Source organism: Biomphalaria glabrata, chromosome 1, assembly GCF_947242115.1.
Source record: "Biomphalaria glabrata chromosome 1, xgBioGlab47.1, whole genome shotgun sequence".
NCBI lineage: Eukaryota > Metazoa > Mollusca > Gastropoda > Planorbidae > Biomphalaria > Biomphalaria glabrata.
The window spans coordinates 40,371,085-40,392,353 of record NC_074711.1 but is presented as its reverse complement, the minus strand read 5'-3'; the positions used below and the strand labels follow the sequence as shown (position 1 = coordinate 40,392,353).

The 21,269-nt window shown below is 33.9% G+C and overlaps 1 protein-coding gene and 1 long non-coding RNA gene across 2 annotated transcripts in view; one reads left to right on the top strand and one right to left on the bottom strand.

The window, feature by feature from the left end:
* LOC106067091 (probable E3 ubiquitin-protein ligase HERC1) overlaps positions 1–21,269 on the bottom strand; it is a 67,646-nt gene that overhangs the window by 14,470 nt on the left and 31,907 nt on the right. Inside the window, exons 45-63 of the mRNA XM_056036523.1 lie at positions 20,925–21,145; positions 17,999–18,185; positions 9,389–9,558; positions 8,259–8,443; positions 7,576–7,678; positions 7,293–7,417; positions 6,492–6,627; positions 6,195–6,395; positions 5,904–5,954; positions 5,593–5,806; positions 4,810–5,038; positions 4,416–4,602; positions 4,170–4,294; positions 3,142–3,299; positions 2,118–2,320; positions 1,548–1,751; positions 791–915; positions 323–528; positions 71–173 (exon numbers count right to left, since the gene is read on the bottom strand). Coding sequence (XP_055892498.1) covers positions 71–173; positions 323–528; positions 791–915; positions 1,548–1,751; positions 2,118–2,320; positions 3,142–3,299; positions 4,170–4,294; positions 4,416–4,602; positions 4,810–5,038; positions 5,593–5,806; positions 5,904–5,954; positions 6,195–6,395; positions 6,492–6,627; positions 7,293–7,417; positions 7,576–7,678; positions 8,259–8,443; positions 9,389–9,558; positions 17,999–18,185; positions 20,925–21,145 — 3,133 coding nt within the window. The remainder of the gene's footprint in view (positions 1–70; positions 174–322; positions 529–790; positions 916–1,547; positions 1,752–2,117; positions 2,321–3,141; positions 3,300–4,169; positions 4,295–4,415; positions 4,603–4,809; positions 5,039–5,592; positions 5,807–5,903; positions 5,955–6,194; positions 6,396–6,491; positions 6,628–7,292; positions 7,418–7,575; positions 7,679–8,258; positions 8,444–9,388; positions 9,559–17,998; positions 18,186–20,924; positions 21,146–21,269) is intronic.
* LOC129927428 (uncharacterized) lies at positions 9,674–17,808 on the top strand. Its single transcript, XR_008779040.1, has 2 exons — positions 9,674–11,954; positions 17,316–17,808. It is a non-coding gene; the product is annotated as an uncharacterized LOC129927428 (long non-coding RNA).

Genomic DNA, 21,269 nt, shown 5'->3' with positions numbered 1-21,269 from the left:
TAATACAATAATATTCATTTATGTGTTCATGCATTATATAAAAGTGAAATGATGAACAATGAACACTTACTTGTGATGTGGTCTCCATATTACCCCAGGCTGAATGGCACGTGGAGGTTGAAGTATTGAATTGTTGTACAGTCCAAAGGTAAATTAAGCCATCCTCACATCCGCTGAAGAAATAATAGAGTTATTTAAAAGATCATTTTAGAATTACATTTCTACTAGAAACTGTATCTCACTGTCTGATTACATTCAAATTTACACAGTCCTAGGCTACAATAAGCATATATTTAAATCAAAAAGCCACCAGCTACAGTACCTAGCCAGCATCAGTCTTTTGTTTGAACCTATTCCCATCAGGTTGCACCACCTCATGTCTGTCACGGCAGCACTATGCAGAAAATGTGCCCAGGAAGTAAACCCTTCATCATTAGCTACCATCCAAACATGCAACTCTTCATCCCCAACAGCCTGGCTGGCCAGCAGACATCCAGTAGGGTCCCAACTCAGGGCATAGATTGACTTCTGGTGAAATACATTGTCAGAGAAACATGTTCAAAGCATTGGATACAATTTTTAACAATTTTAATTAATTTGTCAAGGTTTCTTTTACTGCTGTAAAACTTCAACATTTTAATAAGTAGTTAAAATGAATGTTACAACTTACATTGCTTATTTAACATTTATAATATATTTAAACAGAAATACAATTTAGGAGATTTTTTAAAAATGTGTTGAGTGTGTGTGTGTGTGGGGGGTGGGGGGTAGGGCAGATCACTCTACTCACTTTATGAGCATCAATATTGATTGGTTGTTCAAACTCTTGCCTACTACACAGTGATATGACACCATCACTGAAGCCAACAGCGAATCTTTTGTCTTCTTCATACCAGACAATGCATGTTACAGACACTGAAAGAAAGACAATAGACATTTCATTTAACATGGTCAGAAATGTAAACCATTTTTTTTGTATATTTATATATAGATACAACTTAAAAAATCTTTAACCAAAATTTTGCAAACAGCGATATCAATGCAGGCTTTACAACTATATTAAAATACAAAGTGACTTAAAAAACAAGCAAAATAAAAAAAAATATTTAGAAAAGCATACATTAAGTGTAGTTGTATCAATTAGTTTGGATCAGTCATGTAATTAAATTTGTGATAGATCTAGACTAAGAATAATAACTATGTGCGATTTGAAATATTTTTACCAATCTTGTTTAGCGCAATTTAATGCTTTTAGCTTTCTCAATGTGCTATGATGCTGTCACTTGTTTGGACCAAAATAATTAATAGTTAATTAACTAATTGGTTAATTTCTTTTATTGATTCTTGTGTTTTCAGGTAAAAGAAATAATTGCACAAATTTCAGCTAATCCGTGATTGTGTGCAGGAGAAATAATGTGTACAAACTTTTTGCCAGATAGACAGACAAGAGTGAGTTGATGTAAGCTTTGTAAAAACTTGAACAAAAAAATCAAGATTAGTGACAAAAACCAAACTTTCACTCAACTGATGACGTTTTTACCACTTACCATTTCTTCTCTTACAATGTTCCAGTTCAAAATTGAGGTAAGTACTGCTGTCCACCATGTCAATGAGTCCCACAGTGCCATCTAGGCGACCAACCAATAATGAATCACCAACTAGCCCCACACGACCTTCAAACATGCCTTTAGTTCCAGGCCATGAAAGGGCAGTCACCCATTGAGGCTGCTCAATTAAATAGCCTCTTCCACCTGTCAAGCAAGAAATTTTTATATGTCCCATAAAAAAAACAACAAAAAAACAGAAGTTCATTTGTATGATAAAGATTTATAAGAAGGTAATGTAGCCAGTAGAAAGAGCCATTGCCTTTTATTACTCTTCTATGTAAATGTCATGTACTCATCAGAGCTGACTGAACTCAGAGAATGTCAGCCTATTCCTGATTTAAAAAAAAAAAAGATAACCTCTACCATGTGTCAAACCCAGGTTTACATTGTAACCAAGCAATCCAGCCCACCCATTCCTGTAAAATCTTCATACTAATAATGATGCCTTACATCATAATCCACAAAAATACTCATCTAAAGGATGAAGTTTAAAATCTTTTACAAGTGTACCTCCAATCATCCAAATATTAACAAGATTCTCCATACACCCAGCCAAAAGCTTGCCAGTACTGCTCCAACACACTAAGTTGATCTGATTCCCATCTAGTTCCTCCAAGCTTGCCTCCTGGCCTCGGTTGAAAATACAAGTCTGTTGCAGAAATTGATGGGTCTTGTTAGGAAGGCTCCAAATTCTAACAGTACCATCATAGCCACTGAAAATAAAAAAGTATGTATCTATATAAACATTTAGCTCAAGTAAAAAAAAAAAAAAAAAAAAAAACACCCCCTCCAAAATGTTTTGTTTCTATGTTGATTAGAATTTTAGATGATATTTGCTGCTATACAATTAAATGATACAATATAATTTCATTGTTGTAACACAATGTTTGATTTTTTTAAAGTGCCTCTCGTTTTTATCAAGAAAAGATTGGTTGTATTTTTGCGCATATAACCAGTATGAATAGCAGCTGTGTGGTGTATACAAAGGTGCAGGGTTAACAAATTTTATTTATTATATAAGCATAGCTTAACTTAAAGATTATTAAGTTTCAAACCTAACCTTCTAACTAATAAAGCCTTTAAAACATAATTTTGTAGATTGAGAGGAAATATCAACATTTGATTGTAGCCAATAAGAAAATGTTCTGATTACCCCAAAATTCCATTTGCATATTAGTAAAGATAAAAATTTATGAAAAATAAACTCAATTTTTTTTTTAATTACTGCATTCAAGTTTAGACAGCAATCCTATCTCATACTAAAATTCAGTTCTTTTTTTTGTTCTAAGGGGGCTACACTGTCATACAAGATTGTAGAATATTGACATAAAATACCATTTCTTATTATCCTGAAAGAACATGTCCCACAATGAGAATGCTAAAACAGGTAATGCAATGTGGTGAATTTAGGGAACAAATATTTCAGCAATATTTCTATTAATGTTTTTTTTTAAATTGATTTTTTAAAATATGAAATTAAAGTTATGTTGTGATCATTGCTGATCTCAAAAGTAACTAATAACAATTCAGTTACCTAGAAGCCAAATAACTTTTACGAGCATTCCACCAACATCCATTAAGTCTGTTTTGATGACCTTCTAGCTTGATAATGGGACACTGTGGCATATCTCCACCTAAATCTACTTGATTGTCTGAACCTGAGATCACTTGCTGACCATATGCTGACAAGGCCTGGAAGATATAACAAATTTAAGGAACCATTCACATTTTTTTACCCCAAGCAATTCAAGGAGGGGTGTCAGACTAGTAAAGCATGCATTCTGCAATAAATAATGTGTCAGCTTAACATGGAAATATTCAGAGAATAAAAGGTATGAAAAGGAATTACTGATATTCTGTATCGAACCCAACAAAAAATATTTATACAAAAGAGACATGAAGTTATAGATGTTGAATAGTAGACTTTTGTGTTTGTACAAATGTTTGTGGGAAAACTGAAATGTTAAAATATATTTTAAAATTATCTTTAAGTTTGCAGTCGACTGAAACTCAATACTAATTTATTTGACCTTGATAATATAGAGTTTTAAAATCACAATTCAAAAGAGTTTTAAAAGTATTACATACACAATAATTTGCAAAAGGTGGAAACATAATCCTAATTTTACATACAATGCTAAAAAAAATAATCTATAAATATTCCTTAGTAAAACCTTGCACTAAACACAGATATTAATAGTACTGCATTCAATTAATATGATGTGTTATCAATAAATAGTTTGGATTATTTACCACTTAAAAGTTAACCTATACTTATCTAATGTGTTTCAAAAGCCAACGATGATAAGGTAAACTATAAAAGAATAATGGTGAAGTTACAGACTGCATAACTAAATAAAAAAAAAAAAGATATTTCCTTGGCAGAATCTAATAAATCTAAATTCAAAAGGATTAACTCATTAGAACTAAACTCAAGAAGATAACTCCAATTCTACAGGTAATGTCACTTAAAAAAAAAAAGCAAAGCTTAATATTTCTATTCAAGAAATACAATGTGGTTCTACATTGATTTTAAAGGAACATCATAAAGAATACACTCACTCTAACTAGCTGTTTAGTGGACCATTGTCTGTGCTGAGGGGGCATTCGTGCAGAGATAACACAGGCTGATAGAGCATTTAACATTTGAAGGTGAGAGCATTTACTGAGTTCATTGGATGGTGACTCTGAAAAAATAAAAAGCACATTTCACTTTGATTCTGTTTAGTTGACTGGCTACAGATGTTCAATATTTCAACTGTCCAATTGACTACAGCAAATCAGCAAAGTGGTGACTGAAGATCAAACCTTTTTCAGCGGATAGCTGTGCTTGAAGTAATTTGTAGTTCCAGCCTTTCTGTGCCAGAAGTGAAACCAAAGCTTGTGTAACAGCAAAGGCGGTTGATTCCCCAGTAGATGGAGCTGGCAGCAAGCGTTGAGAGCTGTGATCTTCTAGACTTCCAGCATTTATTCCCATTGACGCCATCATCAATTCCTAAAAAGGCATTTGATTATTGATCTTAAAATAAATTTATTAACAGAATTAAAACTATTAAACTATTCTAAATTAAAAAGAATAAACTAGTTACATATGAAAAATATTATTAAGAAAGTTAATACCATAAGGGATATACACTTCAATGAACATCATAAGATAGAGTGTTAATGAAATTGAAGATATGTACAAGAATGTCACACATACATGAGTACAGAGCTGAATCAACTGTTTTAATGCTGATGGGTTATCTTCTATCAGTGCTCCTATGGCTGCAGTCAGATAGTTCAAATGTTTAGTGGAGTCCTCAGCTCTGGAGGCTTTGTTTAACAGTTCCATTTTGCCAGCAGCACAAAGTGACATCAACCTGACTATCTGCATGATGTCTGCCAGCCCTATTTGTTCAAGGGCACCTGATAAGCTGCAAGCTTGTCCACTGGACATACAGAGTGAAAATACAAACTGAATGATTATATATATATATTACCCAAAAAGACAAAATAAAAGACTGAGAGAGCACTTTGTTAAGACAAAAAACAGAAAAAGAAAGGAAATGTACAATGTAAAGTATGAATGTGTCAAAGTAGAATTCACATTCATCTATATCTTTCATTGTATGATTAATTGAGTGATAGAGGAAAATAAAAGTTGTAAAATAACAAAATTATGTCAGAAGAACAATCCAGTCCTTCATGTTTATTTTAATTTCTCAAAATAGATTTGAATTTCTATTCCAGATGTTATGCCCATTCATCACGTTAATAAATGACTACTGTAAATAAACACTATCTCTTGCTAAAATAGGATTCTACAAACAAAGACTGATCTCTTCCCCCTCCCTCTGCACCTTGATATTTCAGCTAACTTACAACAAATCCTGTAAATTTGGGATCTGATGTCTTAGGACTACAAGACTGGGATCAATGAGTGACCATCCTTACCCCACTTCAATAAAAAAAAAAGAACACAAAGGAATTCTTTAAGACTTACCATTGAGCTAAAAAGGATAAAATTTTCATGCTGACTGCTCTGGCCACTAAAGTCTGTGCAGCACTTACAGAGCTTTTTAAAGCAAGTACCTTATCTGCCATCTTAATGAGATGTGCAGCCTGTTCACCCAGGCTTTTCTGTTTCACTTCACATTTGACATTCTTGGGCATAGCCCCAGGAGTAACACCCATCAGGTACATTCCAGACATGGAGGCTAAAGGAATGTAAATATCATGAAGGTTAGAAATAGATGTGAGGTTAGCACAAGATTTTATAATACTGAGAAAATACATTTTTTTAAAGTCACTTACGTAGACATGCAATATCAGGATTAGATCGACTACCCAAGGAAGAAGTGGCACCTGTCATGGAGAATAACTGAATATTATTATACACATTTACTTTTACTGAATCAATTGCACACTTTCAAAGTAAGACTTTTAAGTAGTAACCTTCTTAAGAAGACTTCTAGAATCTTCACATTATACAAGCCCTAATTTTTTTTTTACTAAAGGCTAACAGTTATTTCAAAGTATTCAAACAATGTCACAAAAGTCAAACAGTACTTAGGCTATAGACAGTCATTTAAAATACATATGTACCAGCAAGTGAGTTGGATGTGTGGACTGATGTATTTTCAGCTGGTGTAGTTACAATAATACAAGAGCCCAGAGGATCTAACTCTGTGAACCGGACTGGATCAGGTATGGGTTTGCTGTCAGTGAGCCCTAAACGTGGAAGTAATTTTTGATGATCAAGAATGAAAACAGATTGCTGATCTTCCAAAGCCAGAGGCACTTCATCTGTTAAAAAAAAAATTAAAAAAAATTAAAATGAATTTTAAACTTACTTTTACATTGGCAAATTACTAATTTCAATCTTTATCTTATTAATTCTACCTTCTGCCTTGTTCTCTGAAGCACCAATGAAGTCAGGAGCAGCTGATCCAGAAACTTGTGACTGAGTCAGTCTGTCAGAAGAGATGTTAGCACCGGTGACAGCAATGCTTCTTGCTGAGCGCTGTTCTTGATTGGCCTGCAATTAAGTTCATTGGATTTCATAATCTGATTTGGTGCTTTCATGTCAACAAATTTATTGGGACAAGTAAAAATAAAAAGGAATGTAGAAGCCAAGTTAGAAAGCATTTGTCTCAAGTATGAATCCAGATGAAGACTTATAGTTTAGGGAATCTGTGAGCTCAATTCCTATTACAACTAACCCAGAATAACCATCACTTTATAGGGAAAGGCTAAATAAAAAAAACATCACTCTATTTATCCTTGGTACAGACTGCAAAAAGCACTTACAACTCAGCAGCAAAAAGCTGGCTAGAAGAAGAAGAAGAAAGTGAGCTCATATTGTAAAGACCATTGCTTGCTGTGATTTCCAAATGACACTCACATATAATTACTGGCCATTAAAACAGAAAAGTCTTACATTTGATCCATTATCATGGACCAGATTGGCTTTTTGTTTTAAATAGTGACGCAGTTTCTCTTCTCTTAGTGTTGCCTGCCTGATCTACCAATTCTCTCAATTTAGTGTATGCCAATAGTTTCATTTCAATTTTAAAAGTGATGAAAAAAAACAACAACAAACAACTAATATACAGCCAGCCATAAAAATCTTTCCTTATGTTAATATTATGTTTTTACTGTTTATATATATATAGTAAGTTATTGATTCTGAAAAATAAAAACCTGAATAGAGTTTTCCCGACAAGATTGACACATCAAATAGAATGGATTTCCTGTACCACAAGCTCCATCAAACCAGCCACCATCATAAAAACCTAAACTGCGATACCCAAAGCCACGGCTGCTATCTGGAGATAAAAATAATAACATTTTTTCTTTACTTATAACTACCATAGATATCTGACATAGAAAGAAAACAAGTTAATATCTATTTCTTTATTGTTTAAGTGTTTAAACTTCTCACTAAAAATGCACATAATATGTTACCATGTAGCCATGAACTTACTGCCACATCCTGGATGTGTGCTCCTCATATGGTGATTAAAGTCATTAACTTCCATATTGCAAATTTCACACTTGACAATATTATTTTGCTCCAGTCTCCAGCGCTGAATCAAAGAAATAAATTTACAAACAAATTTACTTACAAAAACTGCAGGACAAGACTTTTTAAAGTACAAAAATTCTACAAACTTAAAGAAATTATTATACAATTATGGTATTAAAATTCGTAAGTGACAAAATCTATATATTAAATTATTAATATTATGACTTATTTAATTGTATCCTGAGCTTGACAGACTGTGTACAAGGTTTTCAAAATTGTTTTTTGTTTTCCATTCAATCATTAAAACCTTTAGAACTATAGAATGCAACTTGCAAGAAGTGCAAAGATGGACCTGCACCTGATGCCCAGATATTTCACTATTAAGAAACACAACAAATTTGAGGAGCAGATATTTAAGCATGGGCCAGAATAATAAAGTCTGCCTCACATTTGTTCAAACTTTATTAGTTGAAACTCAATCTAGTGTAACCAATTGAACCATTGTAGTCTGTTATTACAGACATATAACTGTGAGGATGCTGTTGTTGTTTAATTAGTGTGATTGTTGAGTGAGTGCAGTATGACAATAGTCAACTTATAATTATCTATTGTTTGAAATTGTGTTAATCTTGATCACTTACAATGACAGACATGACCTTGGCAGCATCTCTAGCAGTTTCTAAACACAATGGGTCATCAAAATCTAAGCCATCTTCCGAAAAGAAATCATCCTGAAGGTCAAAGTCATCATAAATGTCAAACATGGGTCTTGCTTCTCCCACTTCCTGGCGTCGCTCAGGTCGATTGTTTCTTCTTTCTCTGGCAGCTGGAATATTAAAATGAACTTTTGTACTGCCTAAAATGGGAAGCACATAGATTGCTATAAGTGTATCTCTTTATGAATATGTTCTCTCTCGATGGGTATTCTCATATAGATTTAGTTAGTGAATTAAAGTAAAAGTTTCCCTTTCAGACCCTGTGATCTATAGGGCAGATGATGTAAAGGTCATATGTTTCTCTTGCCTACGGTTAACGAGGGTGTCATGTGGCCAGCACAAAAACCAACCGTCTTTACTTTTCCCCAACTAATGTCAGGTACCCATTAGAGCTGGGTGGGCTCAGAGGCGCCAAAAGATCCCGAAATTAAAAATCACAGTCTTCATCATGATTTGAACACAGGACTTCCGGTTCAGAAGCCAAGCGCTTTACCGCTCAGCCACTGTGAATTGAGGTTTAAAAATTCTTGCTAAAAAGAATCTGAACAGAGAGCTTATGTATAGAATCACAGATTTCTTTAAACATGTTTCTTATATTATTTTTAAAAACTAAAAAAAATGCAGTAATAGATCTAGTACGAATTTAAGTTAATTTTGAAGATATGTCAGCAAGTTCTCAAAACTCTTATTTTCTACTAAGAACTGAAAATATTGTCCATATTTGTAATTATATATAAACATTATTTCAAAGAAACTATTATTCAAATAATGTAAATTTTTTTGATAAGATTTGCTAATATGGCTGGTCAATAATAACAAATTTCCCAAGTCTTCATTTAATATATAAATGTGTATAATTTTTGTGACCTATGACCTATATATATATATATGTCACCAAAATTATGCAAATGTTTTTATTTCAGAACATGGAATGCGTTTACCAGAATGTTTAACTGTAGATTACCCAAAAAAGTAATATTAGCTTCTACAGCAGGTCTTTTACCTTAAAAAAATCAATATAAAACTTATCAACAAAGGAAAAAAAACATAAATACCTGCAGATAAAAAGCTCCGTATATCCACATGTCTTCCACGAGTAAGACGCCTGGGTCGTCTAGACAGACTGGGTCTTGGAAGCTCATCATATTCTTCAGTTTCTTCATCAGAATCTTCACTAAGCATCATGCTGTCTATACGCTCAGACAGAGCTTCAATAGCCATTTCTCTACATACAAAAAAAAACAAAAAACCAGTATTCAAATGTGACTTCAGGATGGCAAGATTTACACATTTATATTACATTTTTTAAAAAGTGGAAATCTATTGGAAACAACAATAACAGTTGAAATCTATTTTAAAAACCTTATAAATTGTTAGACACCTTATTTATATAGGTTAGTTATTTTAGTTATTTAGCGACGCACCATAGTAGACGCATATTGAACGGGACTAGTGACGTTTGGGATATGTTGGGTTAGAGACCGGAAAATCAGTTAGCGATAGAACATTCCAGGGTAACGACGTGTTTAGTGACAGAGACTTCTACTGTGGCCTTTTATCATAATAAATCTATGTGAACTTGTTCATCATCGTTCGACTACATCTCTTCACTTGTTACAATCGATGTGCCAGTTCTTGTTTGTATTGTTGTGCAACTACACGTAATACACCCGGACAATTACACCCAAACGATTGCAGAGTAATTGGTTGACTTCAAGACAGCCTGAACTAGCAACATCACAGTGGCGACCCCGAACCTCGAAGCCGGACCCCTGTTGAAGCCGAACATCGAACCGAACCTCGAAGCCGGACCCCTGATGAAGCTGAACATCGAACCGGACTTCGAAGCAGAACGTTTACTCAGGTGAGGGTCGTGCACTCGAAGATATAAGATTTCATCGGAGTACGGCTGAACACAGCAGTATCGCAGAGTGACTTTGTTCTAGATCTACATACAGTCATCGCCTGTTTGATCGCACGTTCAACGAGCCGTTAACTCAGGGTGACCTTCGTCAGGACCGTAATCATCGCAACGCCTGATCTTCATATGCTGAATCGACCTACAGCCAGAGAAACCGTTCATTCATAACGGGTGAGAGATCGTTAGTGAACCTGTTGGACATATTTTTTCTTCGTCGTAGGAGCCACGTCGAGTATCAAGTTTTACCTCGTCAGTTTCGAGAAGGACAGTTTGCCCGCTGTCAGAAGTATTGTGAGTACTACAAGTTTGGTAGCTAACTAAATCGAAATCGCTCTGTCGTCTTACCCTTGGAGAGATTCTTGTGGAGCAGTTTGCTCATTGAACCGGTTGCTTGCCACGTTTATAACGGTCACTGTGTTTAACCTTTGGAAGGTTAGTGAAGTAATCTTTATCAGTACTGAACATTGATATATCTAGTATTCGTCGGTCTAGACCATATCTAGACTTGTTGATATTGCAGTTGTGGAAACAGCTACATCCACTTAATTTCGTTGAAAACCGTTAATCGTCTAACGGAACGTCGTCGGAGGTGACCTTGGTCTCACCTAGTCTACATTGGACAGTTTGGTCTATTGAAGCAGAGTATAACAGCAAACTTCGTCGTACTACCAGAGTAGCAGCAGAAGCAGTGAACTATTTTAGAGAACCGTTATTCGTCAGCCCAGATCAAGTCATCGTCAAGAAAGCCGTTATTCGTCAGCCCAGATCAAGTCATCGTCAAGAAATTCGTTATTCGTCAGTCGTCCAGATCAAGTTGCCGTCAAGAGACTGTTATTTGTCAGTAGTCATCTACACAAGTCAAGTCATCGCCAGAAGAACCGTTAACCTATTCGTCAGTAACTGTGTACACAAAGTCGTCGGAACTACACATACGGTCATCAACAGTCGTCAAAGAAACTGGAACATTTTGCTGTGGCATATCAGGACATCTGTGGCATTACGTGGGATACTGGTAGCACCGGAGAACAGAGTCAGAACTGGAAGAGAGGCAGTGGAATTTGTTGTGATCTAACATATTCGGGAGTCCGAACAAAGGGATCTTTCTTATCAAAAGCTAAGTGCCATTTTTCTTATTAGTATATGTTTAGATTGCCCTTAGAAATAGATTTTGTCTAAATTTGGTACGTTAGCCTGAGTAAAATCAGGTGGTGCGCCTTAAAACCCGTCGGGGTAGAAGACGTAATTTAGATGAAAAGCTATATTATACATTTAGGATTGTAATTTGTTTTGTTTGTGTAAACGTCATATCCGTTGTTGCCTGGTTACTTCGTGACGTTATCATTGTGTGCCATATTGTCACATCCCAACCCATAGTGATAGTCTCATTTTAATTATTTCATTTGTTTATATTATTTTAAATTATTTATTTTTATTAATTTAATTAGATCTGTAATTTTTTTCACTTAATGATAGAAAGTGCGGGTAGGATTCTTTCATTGTGAATCAGACTAAAATAATTTTTAGTTTGAGCGGTTAAAATCAAATATGATTTTGCCATGAGAATAATGCCGAAACTGGCTATGTAGTCAAACACTATCGTCTGGCTAAATTTAGATCTGCAAATTGTTGTACATCTCTTTGGTACAATTAAATCATCTAGACTCTAATTTGAAATATTACTAATTGAAAGATGAATGAAGGTAGTACATTCTAGATATATATATCTTGTTGAAGATATTTTTGACATTGTATAAACATATTTGTTTTATACGGGTAAATAGAACCATAATCTACTCTAGATCTAGACTCTAGACAGTCTTTGAATTTACTCTAAACACTTCACTGTGACTTCAGTCATACCAGATTTTAAAATTGATCATAGTTATTCATACTAGATCTAAAAGTCATAGTGCTCTTGATAACTATAGATCTAAATGGTACTATTATATATACTATAATATACTAGATTTAAATTTGTGTGATACTAGACCTAATATACAGATTTGAATATAACCATAATAACTCAGACTAGATTTACTCATTTACTAAACCTATAGATAGAGACATAACACTTAAACTGGTATAAAAGTGTGTAAAAACCTAAATATAAAATAAATTTAAAGTATAGCCATAACCAATATAGGCTAAGTAAAAATATATATAAAATATAAAACACAATGGCTACATCATCATATGTGGACCTTAAGGAGGTTAAGGAAACAGCTATGCAGGATGGAAAGGCCATGGAGTTAAAAGGAAAGGACTTAGCAGCTTATGTACAGCAAGTTGTGAGGGAAGAAATGGAACGGCAAGATAAAATAAGAAGGGAAAAAGAAGAGATGGAAAGACAAGAAGAACGTCAAAGACAAGAGATAGAGAGGCAAGAAAGGATCAGAAAGGAAGAATATGAGAAGCAAAAAGAGGACCAAAATAGGCAAGACAAAGAGAGAGAAAAAACTAGAGAGCATGAAGCTAAAATGGAGAAGATGAGACTGGATGCAGCACAAGCCAGAGCTCAAACTGAACAAGGAAATAACACAAATAACTCAAATAATTATACCACTCAAAGAGACAACCCTAATTCGCAGACATGGCTAAAGAGAAAGATACAAAGTTTTGATGAACAGAAGGATGACATTGGTGATTTTCTGAAAAGATATGAGGCAAAAATGTCTACATTTAATATGCCTGAAGAAGAATGGTCTGAAATACTGATAGACTTTGTTCATGGTCAAGCTCTAACAATATGTCAAAATCATGACCATCATATTGATGATAGCTATCAGGTTTTAAAAAGAGAATTATTGAATGCATATGGTCATAATGCTACAACTTTTAGAAAAAAATATTTTGACAATATACCATCATTAGGAATAGAACCCCAAACTACCATTAATATGGAAAAGGATTTTTTCAATAAGTGGGTAAAATTAGAAAAAGTGACAAACTCATATGAAGGATTAAAAAATTTTATTCTAGTGGACAACTTTGTAAATAAATGTGATCCTCAGTTACAATCTTTTATTAGAGAAAGAAACCCAAAAAATATAGATGAAATAACAGAGATAATGAGAGTCTACAAAAATGCCTATCCAAATAAACCATTTTCTGATAGGGATAAGAGCAAAGTAGATTTAATAGGATACACCAAAGAAAATGTTGATAGAAGTAGAAATAGAAACAGATCAAATAGTGGAAATAGAAAATATAGTGAAATAACCTGTTTTAAATGTCAAGGAAAAGGTCATATAGCAGCTAACTGTAGAAGAGGGAATAGTAGGTCTGGAAGTAGAAATAGATACAATGAACAAAATAACAGTAGATATAGGAGTAGAGATAGGAATGACAGGGGAAATTATAGAAATAGAAGTTACAGTAGGGAATACAAAAATAAAGGTACAGATAGGATATATTTCATGGAAGGAAATAGGAACAATTTTGCAGTGTACCCAGGGTTTGTAGATAGAATTCCGGTGGAATTAATCAGGGATTCAGGTTGTAACACTTTGGCAGTAAAAACTAAATTTGTCAAACCTCATTGGTATAAAGGGTTTACTAGGAAAGTAGAATTAGCAGATGGCACCGTAAGGGAATTTAAAGCTATAAGAGTATACATTGAAACTCCATTTTTCACTGGTTATTGTGATGGCATTGCAATACCAGAAATGAGATATGATATGTTAGTAGGAAACATAAAAGGAGTTAAAGAATGTTCAAGAAAAGAATTAGAAGACTGGCAAAACAAATACAAAAACATAAGACAAAATCATGAAAACATAGAAACACAAAATATAACAAGTATGATAATAACAAGATCAATGGATAAAAAAGATGAGAAACAGGAAAATACAATAAATGTAATAAGTAATGATAAAGAAAAAGAAACCAGTAATGTAATACAAATAGAAAATACAGATGTTAAGGAAAAAGAGATAGAAAATGAAACACAAAATAGTCTTGAAACACAAATATCTCAAAGTGAAAAAGAAACAACACCCACATTTGCATTAGAACAAATGAATGACAATATTATTGGGAAAATTTATTCAAGAATATCAGATAAAAACAATAATAATCCAATGGAGAAATTTTGTATAGAGAATACAATATTGTTTAGACAAACAAGTAATGATAACAAGAAAATAAAACAACTTGTCTTACCACAGAAATATTGGAAAGATGTTTTAATCATGACACATGATAATAATTTAGCAGCACATAGGGGAGTAAAGAAATGTTATAGGAATTTGTCAAAACAAGTATTTTGGCCCAAAATGAAAGCAACAATCAACAAATACATAAACTCATGTGACATATGTCAAAAGAGATCTAACAAAAGCTTAGTGAATAAAGCACCTATTCAAGAAATGGATGAACCTACAGCACCATTTCAGAAAGTATCTATTGATTTAATAGGTCCTTTAATTCAAACTGAAAATAATAACAAATACATTCTAACAGTAATAGACATGTTTAGTAGATACCCAGAGGCAATCCCATTATCAAATACAAGTGCAGAGAATATCATTAATGCCATAACTCAAAAAGTAATTACAAGACATGGTATACCTAAAATTATATTGAGTGATCAGGGATCTCAGTTTAAGTCAGAACAATTTAAGAAATGGACTAAACAATACAATATACAACACATATACTCTTCGGTTTACCACCCGGAGAGTAACGGTTTATGTGAACGATATGGTGGATCATTAAAAAGATCACTAACAAAGATAATTCAGAATAATCAGAACAAGTGGGATCATTACATTAACTATGTACTATTTGCTCATAGAAACAACATCCATGAAGCAACACAATTTTCACCATATGAAATAATACATGGAAGAAAACCCAGAGATGAATTAGATGTTTTTAAAGAAAATCTAATAAGCAATGAGAATAAATTAAATAATGACAGTGAAACAACAATCACAACAGAATTGAAAGAAATATGGACTCAAGCATATAACAACAATAAGAAGTACAAACAAAGTGCTCATGAGAATCTAAATAAGAAAAGACAATTGAAAACACTAGAAGTAGGAAACAATGTATTAATATTGATAAATGACCTGAAAAATAAAATTGGTAAACAATGGAAAGGTCCATTTAAGGTGATAAAGCAAATTAGTGATGTGAATTATCAAATTGAAATAAATGGGAAAGTTAAAACATATCACATAAATAATTTGAAACTGTATCATGATAGAGAAGATGAGTTGATACAAAACATTCAGGAGGAAATAGAAAATACATTTTCAGAAAGAGAAGAATGTTTGATGATAATAACAAATGAAAATCACAATGAAAATGATATTAAGGAAATACCTGTAATAGAAACAAAAGAGAATCAAACTTGGCAAAAGATTAATCTTAATAATTTAACTAAGGAAAAGTCAAAAGATATAACTAAAATAATACATGAATACAAAGAAATTTTTTCCAGCATACCAGGAAAAACTAATATTATTAAACATGACATTAAAGTAACAGACTCAAAACCTATCAAGCTTAAGCCATATAGAATACCGCTACATTTACAAGACAAAGTAAAGAAAGAAATAGACAATTTACTAGAATCAGGTATAATTGAGCCATCAACATCTCCTTATGCTTCACCAATTGTGATAGCCAAAAAGAAGAATGGAGATATAAGGTTATGTATTGATTATAGGAAACTTAACAACATCACAGAATTTGACCCATATCCAATGCCAAATATAGAGGATATTTTACATAAATTAAATGGAGCAAAATTTTTTACTAAATTAGATTTAACTAAAGGTTATTGGCAAATACCTTTAACAGAAAATGCTAAACCTTACACAGCATTTGTGACACCATATGGTATTTTTCAATGGAATTATATGAGTTTTGGATTAGTAAATGCACCTGCCACATTTAATAGAATGATGAACATGATAATTGGAAACAAAGAAAATGTTATTTGCTATTTGGATGACATATGTATTTTTAATAATAGTTGGGAGGAACATTTGGTAGATGTAAAAGAAGTATTCAAAATAATAAAAGAAAGTGGACTTACAATTCAAGCAGAAAAAGTAGAAATAGGATTGGAGGAAATAATTTTCTTAGGACATAAAGTAAATAACAACATGATTAGCCCTATTGAAGATAACATAAAGAAAGTACTTAATATTGAAATACCTACAACAAAAAGACAAATTAAAAGCATATTGGGAATAGTAAATTATTACAGAAAGTTTATAAAGAACTTAGCAGAAATAGTGAATCCATTAAATGACTTACTTAAAAAAGGAAAACCTCAAAAAGTAGTCTGTAATGAGGAATGTGTGAAAGCTATTGACAGAATTAAAGATGTTTTTAGTCATGAACTAATATTAAGACTACCTGATAAAGACAAAATATTTTATGTCACAACTGATGCATCTGGTAATGCTATTGGTGGTTGTTTAATGCAGAACTATGATAACTTACATCCTATATTATATGTAAGTAGAAAATTGTCAGAGGCAGAGAAAAAATATAGTGTCATTGAAAGAGAAGCCTTAGCTGTAATATGGGTAATTACTAAGCTAGAGAGCTATTTAATAGGAAGGAAATTCATATTATTAACTGATCATAAACCTATTCAGTATATACAACAAAAGAGCATGAAAAACAGTCGTGTTTATAGATGGTTCTTAGCACTACAGGAGTATAAATTTGAAGTGAAAGCTATTAGTGGAGCTGTGAATATTGTAGCTGATTTATTGTCTAGAATGACATTGAAGTGAAACAGTTTTGTAAATAAACTATGATTATATTGATTATGTAATATATATTAATATATTGACACCATTTATATGTTATGAAAAGGGAGATAAGTAAAGTTGATGTTAAGCATTTAAAAGTAAGTATGGATATTTTTTTTTGTGTGAATCATTTCATATATCATTGACGAAAGTTAGTTCTATGGAAAAGGGTGAGTATAAAAGAAAAATGGACAAAAGCGTATAAAAGGGTGGTAAGAAAAAATTTATTGAATGTGTAAATAAAGTTTATAATTGTTTTTTTGAAATATTGTATTTTATCAGATTACTGCCAGTGAAGAACATTTGAGATGTATAGGACGTGCCCATAAGATGCCACATTTTCCTCCATGATGAACTATGTACCAATGAAGATGATTCTGGAATGTTATGAACTGTTATGAACATTGACATGAATATGAGGAACTGTCAAGATGAAGATGTCAAGATGAAGAGATCAAGATTTTATGTTTGTGGTCTTCCCCTTAAATTGAAAATGCCCTTGTAAGACTTGACAGTAGTGGAAAAATATTGACATATTTTTTTTTCAAGGGGGGGAGGAATCTGTTAGACACCTTATTTATATAGGTTAGTTATTTTAGTTATTTAGCGACGCACCATAGTAGACGCATATTGAACGGGACTAGTGACGTTTGGGATATGTTGGGTTAGAGACCGGAAAATCAGTTAGCGATAGAACATTCCAGGGTAACGACGTGTTTAGTGACAGAGACTTCTACTGTGGCCTTTTATCATAATAAATCTATGTGAACTTGTTCATCATCGTTCGACTACATCTCTTCACTTGTTACAATCGATGTGCCAGTTCTTGTTTGTATTGTTGTGCAACTACACGTAATACACCCGGACAATTACACCCAAACGATTGCAGAGTAATTGGTTGACTTCAAGACAGCCTGAACTAGCAACATCACAAAATGTTCAAATAACATAACACCAGTATTTACCTTTCTGTTGTTAAAGGAGGCATGCCAATATCATCTGGTAACATAGTAAATGGGGGCATACTTTCTCTGATGCCAACCTCACCCTCCTGAATGTCTGTGTCTTCTGGCTCTGCTTCCATGGGATGCTCCAGCATCCATGTGGCAAGAAGATTAGTGGATCTGGCTGATACATCACGTCCGGTAACACCTGCAGACATTCAGGTTCAATGTAAGACTTTGGGTTGGGTGTAACTCTTCCAATGAAAACTAAAGACAAAAGAGCTTTAACAATGATAAGCAAGATTTTAGTGTTTTTTTCCCCCCAACATTTTCTAACAAACTTTGTGCAGAATGATGAGCAGTTTATACAAGAATATTCTAAGTCACCATACTGTTATAGGAGATACATTTTAAACATCAATATTTAGAAAAAAAACCTTGCTAAGCTTTTCCCTTCAAGCTAAAATAAGTCACCTATTGTTATAGGACATTTCTTCTTTCTTCTTCTTCATCGTTCTCATTGTTATGTTGGAGTGTTCATATGACTAGACCAATACATGAGATGAACTGCGCAGTGGTTTCCAAATCAGGGAGCTCTCCATATAGTTTTCTTTCTATTGGGGTGATTTGGGGCCAATGTCTTATACGGGCCTCTTGGTAGAGAGAGCAGTTTTGGAGGACGTGGTCAGCATTTTCTGGTGATACTCCACATGGGCAGATTTCACTGGTTCCAATTTTGAGCTTCCGGAACATGTGTTGTCGCATTCTGTTGTGTCCGGTCCTGAGTCGAAAGATTAGACGTTGGTCTTGTCGGGATAGCTTATAGTAAGCGTCATCTTTCTTGTGATTTGGATGAGAGCTCGTCCATTTCTCATTTATTTTATCTACAATTAATTTCTTCATTTCTTCTGGATAGAGTGCAGAGTTTACTTGTGAGTTTGTTCTCCCACTCTTGGCGAGTGTGCCAGCCTTCTCATTTCCTGCTAGTTGTATGTGAGCTGGTATCCATTGAATAACATTTTTTTTGCTGTTGTTGTTGAGCTTTGTAAGTGCTGTTCTGAGGTTTTTAATATAAGGGGAATCAGAGTTTTGCAAGCTTTGGAGGGTTGTTTTCGCGTCTGTTAGAAAGACAATCTGACTGTGAGGGGAACTTGGATGATTTGCTAGCATGGTAGCAGCTAGTGCTAGTGCTTCCCTTTCTGTTCTGTGACTGTCAGAGACCTCTCCAGTTGCAATGGATTTTTCTAGTTTTCCTCCATCTGGCCATTCGATAAGTATTCCAGCTCCTCCATTTGTGGTGGCTTTATGGGATGAGCCATCCGTGTAAACTCTGATCCACTGATTGCTAGGGTAATTGGTATGTAGAAAACAGTTCACTATTTCCTTGAGCTCTGTTGGTCTGTAATCAGATTTTCTTTTTATGTTTTCAATATGGTCCCTTATAGTAGGAAGAGGGCTTTCGTCCCAGGGTGGAGATTCATTATAGTGTATCGAGGATTCCAGAGTAATTTTTTCAAGTTGGTGTTTCTTTTTTAGGTTTAGAGATTCCTGTATGAAATTGGTCCTTTTGAGACGGTTTTTTGTGCCAGTTTTGTGGATTTTTGTTCTGAGTGGGTGCCTCTCCAAGGTTTCCAATTTAGTGAATTGGGAAAGGATTTTTATTTCTCTTCTTTCATCCAGAGAAATCAGGGCAGCGGTTTCCTCCATAGCTCTTATGGGTGTTGTTTTGATTGCTCCTGTCATTATCCTTAGACCAATATTTTGAACCTTGTCTATTTTTCTTAGGTTGGTTTGGGATGCTGAGCCCCATGCTGAGGCACCATATTCTAGTACAGGTCTTACATAACTGGTATAGGTCTTTTTCAGGATGTTGTGATTTGCTCCCCAATCTGTGCCAGCTAATTTTTTCAAGAGGGATAGTCTCTGGATGCCTTTACTCTGTGTTTTATCTATTTGGTTTTTCCAGGTTAGTCTCGGGTCATAGGTGACTCCAAGATAAGTAGGGCTGTCATTTTTTTCTAAAGCTTCCTTATCTAATGTTAATTTTATTGTTTGTTGTTTTGTTGACAGTGAGAATATGGTATATGTTGTCTTTTTTGTGTTAATGGGCATGCCCCAGTCTTTGGACCAATTATTGAGTTTATCAAGAGCATCTTGTAATCGAAATTTCGATGTTCCTACATATTCTTCTGTGCTAATTAAGGCAAGGTCATCTGCATACATGCTGCTTTTAACTTTTTTGGGTAGGTTTTGATTTAGATCGTTTATGAATATTAGGAAAAGTGTTGGGGATAGGACTCCTCCTTGGGACTTGCTAAGTTTTTCCCTTCAAGCTAAAATAAGTCACCATATTGTTATAGGACATAATTCTAAACATTAATATTACCAAAAATCCTTGCTACGTTTTTCCCTGCAAGCTAAAATACCAGGATGAAAAGGCAGACAAAGTGTTAATCAAAAACTTAAATGTTCTTGCAGCCAACACCATTAAGGATGCAAGAAAACAAAAAGAAACAGATGGTAGTGCTCAGCAGATGTAGTCCTTTTTTAGAGGTTGCTGCTAGTTTCTGAATAAATATTAATAGAATTGAGCTTTTAAGATAAACATTTATGATCCAAAGGTAGTCTCATGAAGCACATGACACAAAACTTCTGCTGAAGATTTACTGACTTTGGATTCAAACTTCGCTTAACCATTTAAAATTATTCAAGATCACTCCAATTATGTCAGTACCCGCCAGTTTTAACTTAATATACTTGTTTATAATTGTTATTTACATGAGCATATGGAAAATTATAGGAACATAGTGAAAATATATTTTATTTACAAATTCAATTGAATTATCCGCTGGAATATTTTGAAAAGACTTTACTTTTTCATGTCAATCTCCAACGCTTTCATTTTTGAAGAGACAGAAATGGTTTGATGGTAAAAACAACAGCATACCTGTGGCTGCAAGGGCTTGCTTGATATGCTGAAGTCCAAAACCCATCTCCAGCAAAGGGGTGACGATAGGTGGAGGCGGAGGAGAAGGAGAGCGAGATCTGATGGGATTTGGGGGTTGGGGTCTGCGAGCTGGGGTAGGTGTGGAGGTACAGATAACTGGTACGCCACTTGGCTTCAGCGCATTAAACATGCGCCTCGTAAACCCCCGCATGTCTTCAGCACTGAAATATTCAACAAAATATTAATTTTAAAAACGATGCATGTCTTCAAGACTAAAAGATACAAACAAATATTAAGTAAAATAAAAATACATATAATAAGGTTTGACTTGCATTAGGTCAAGAG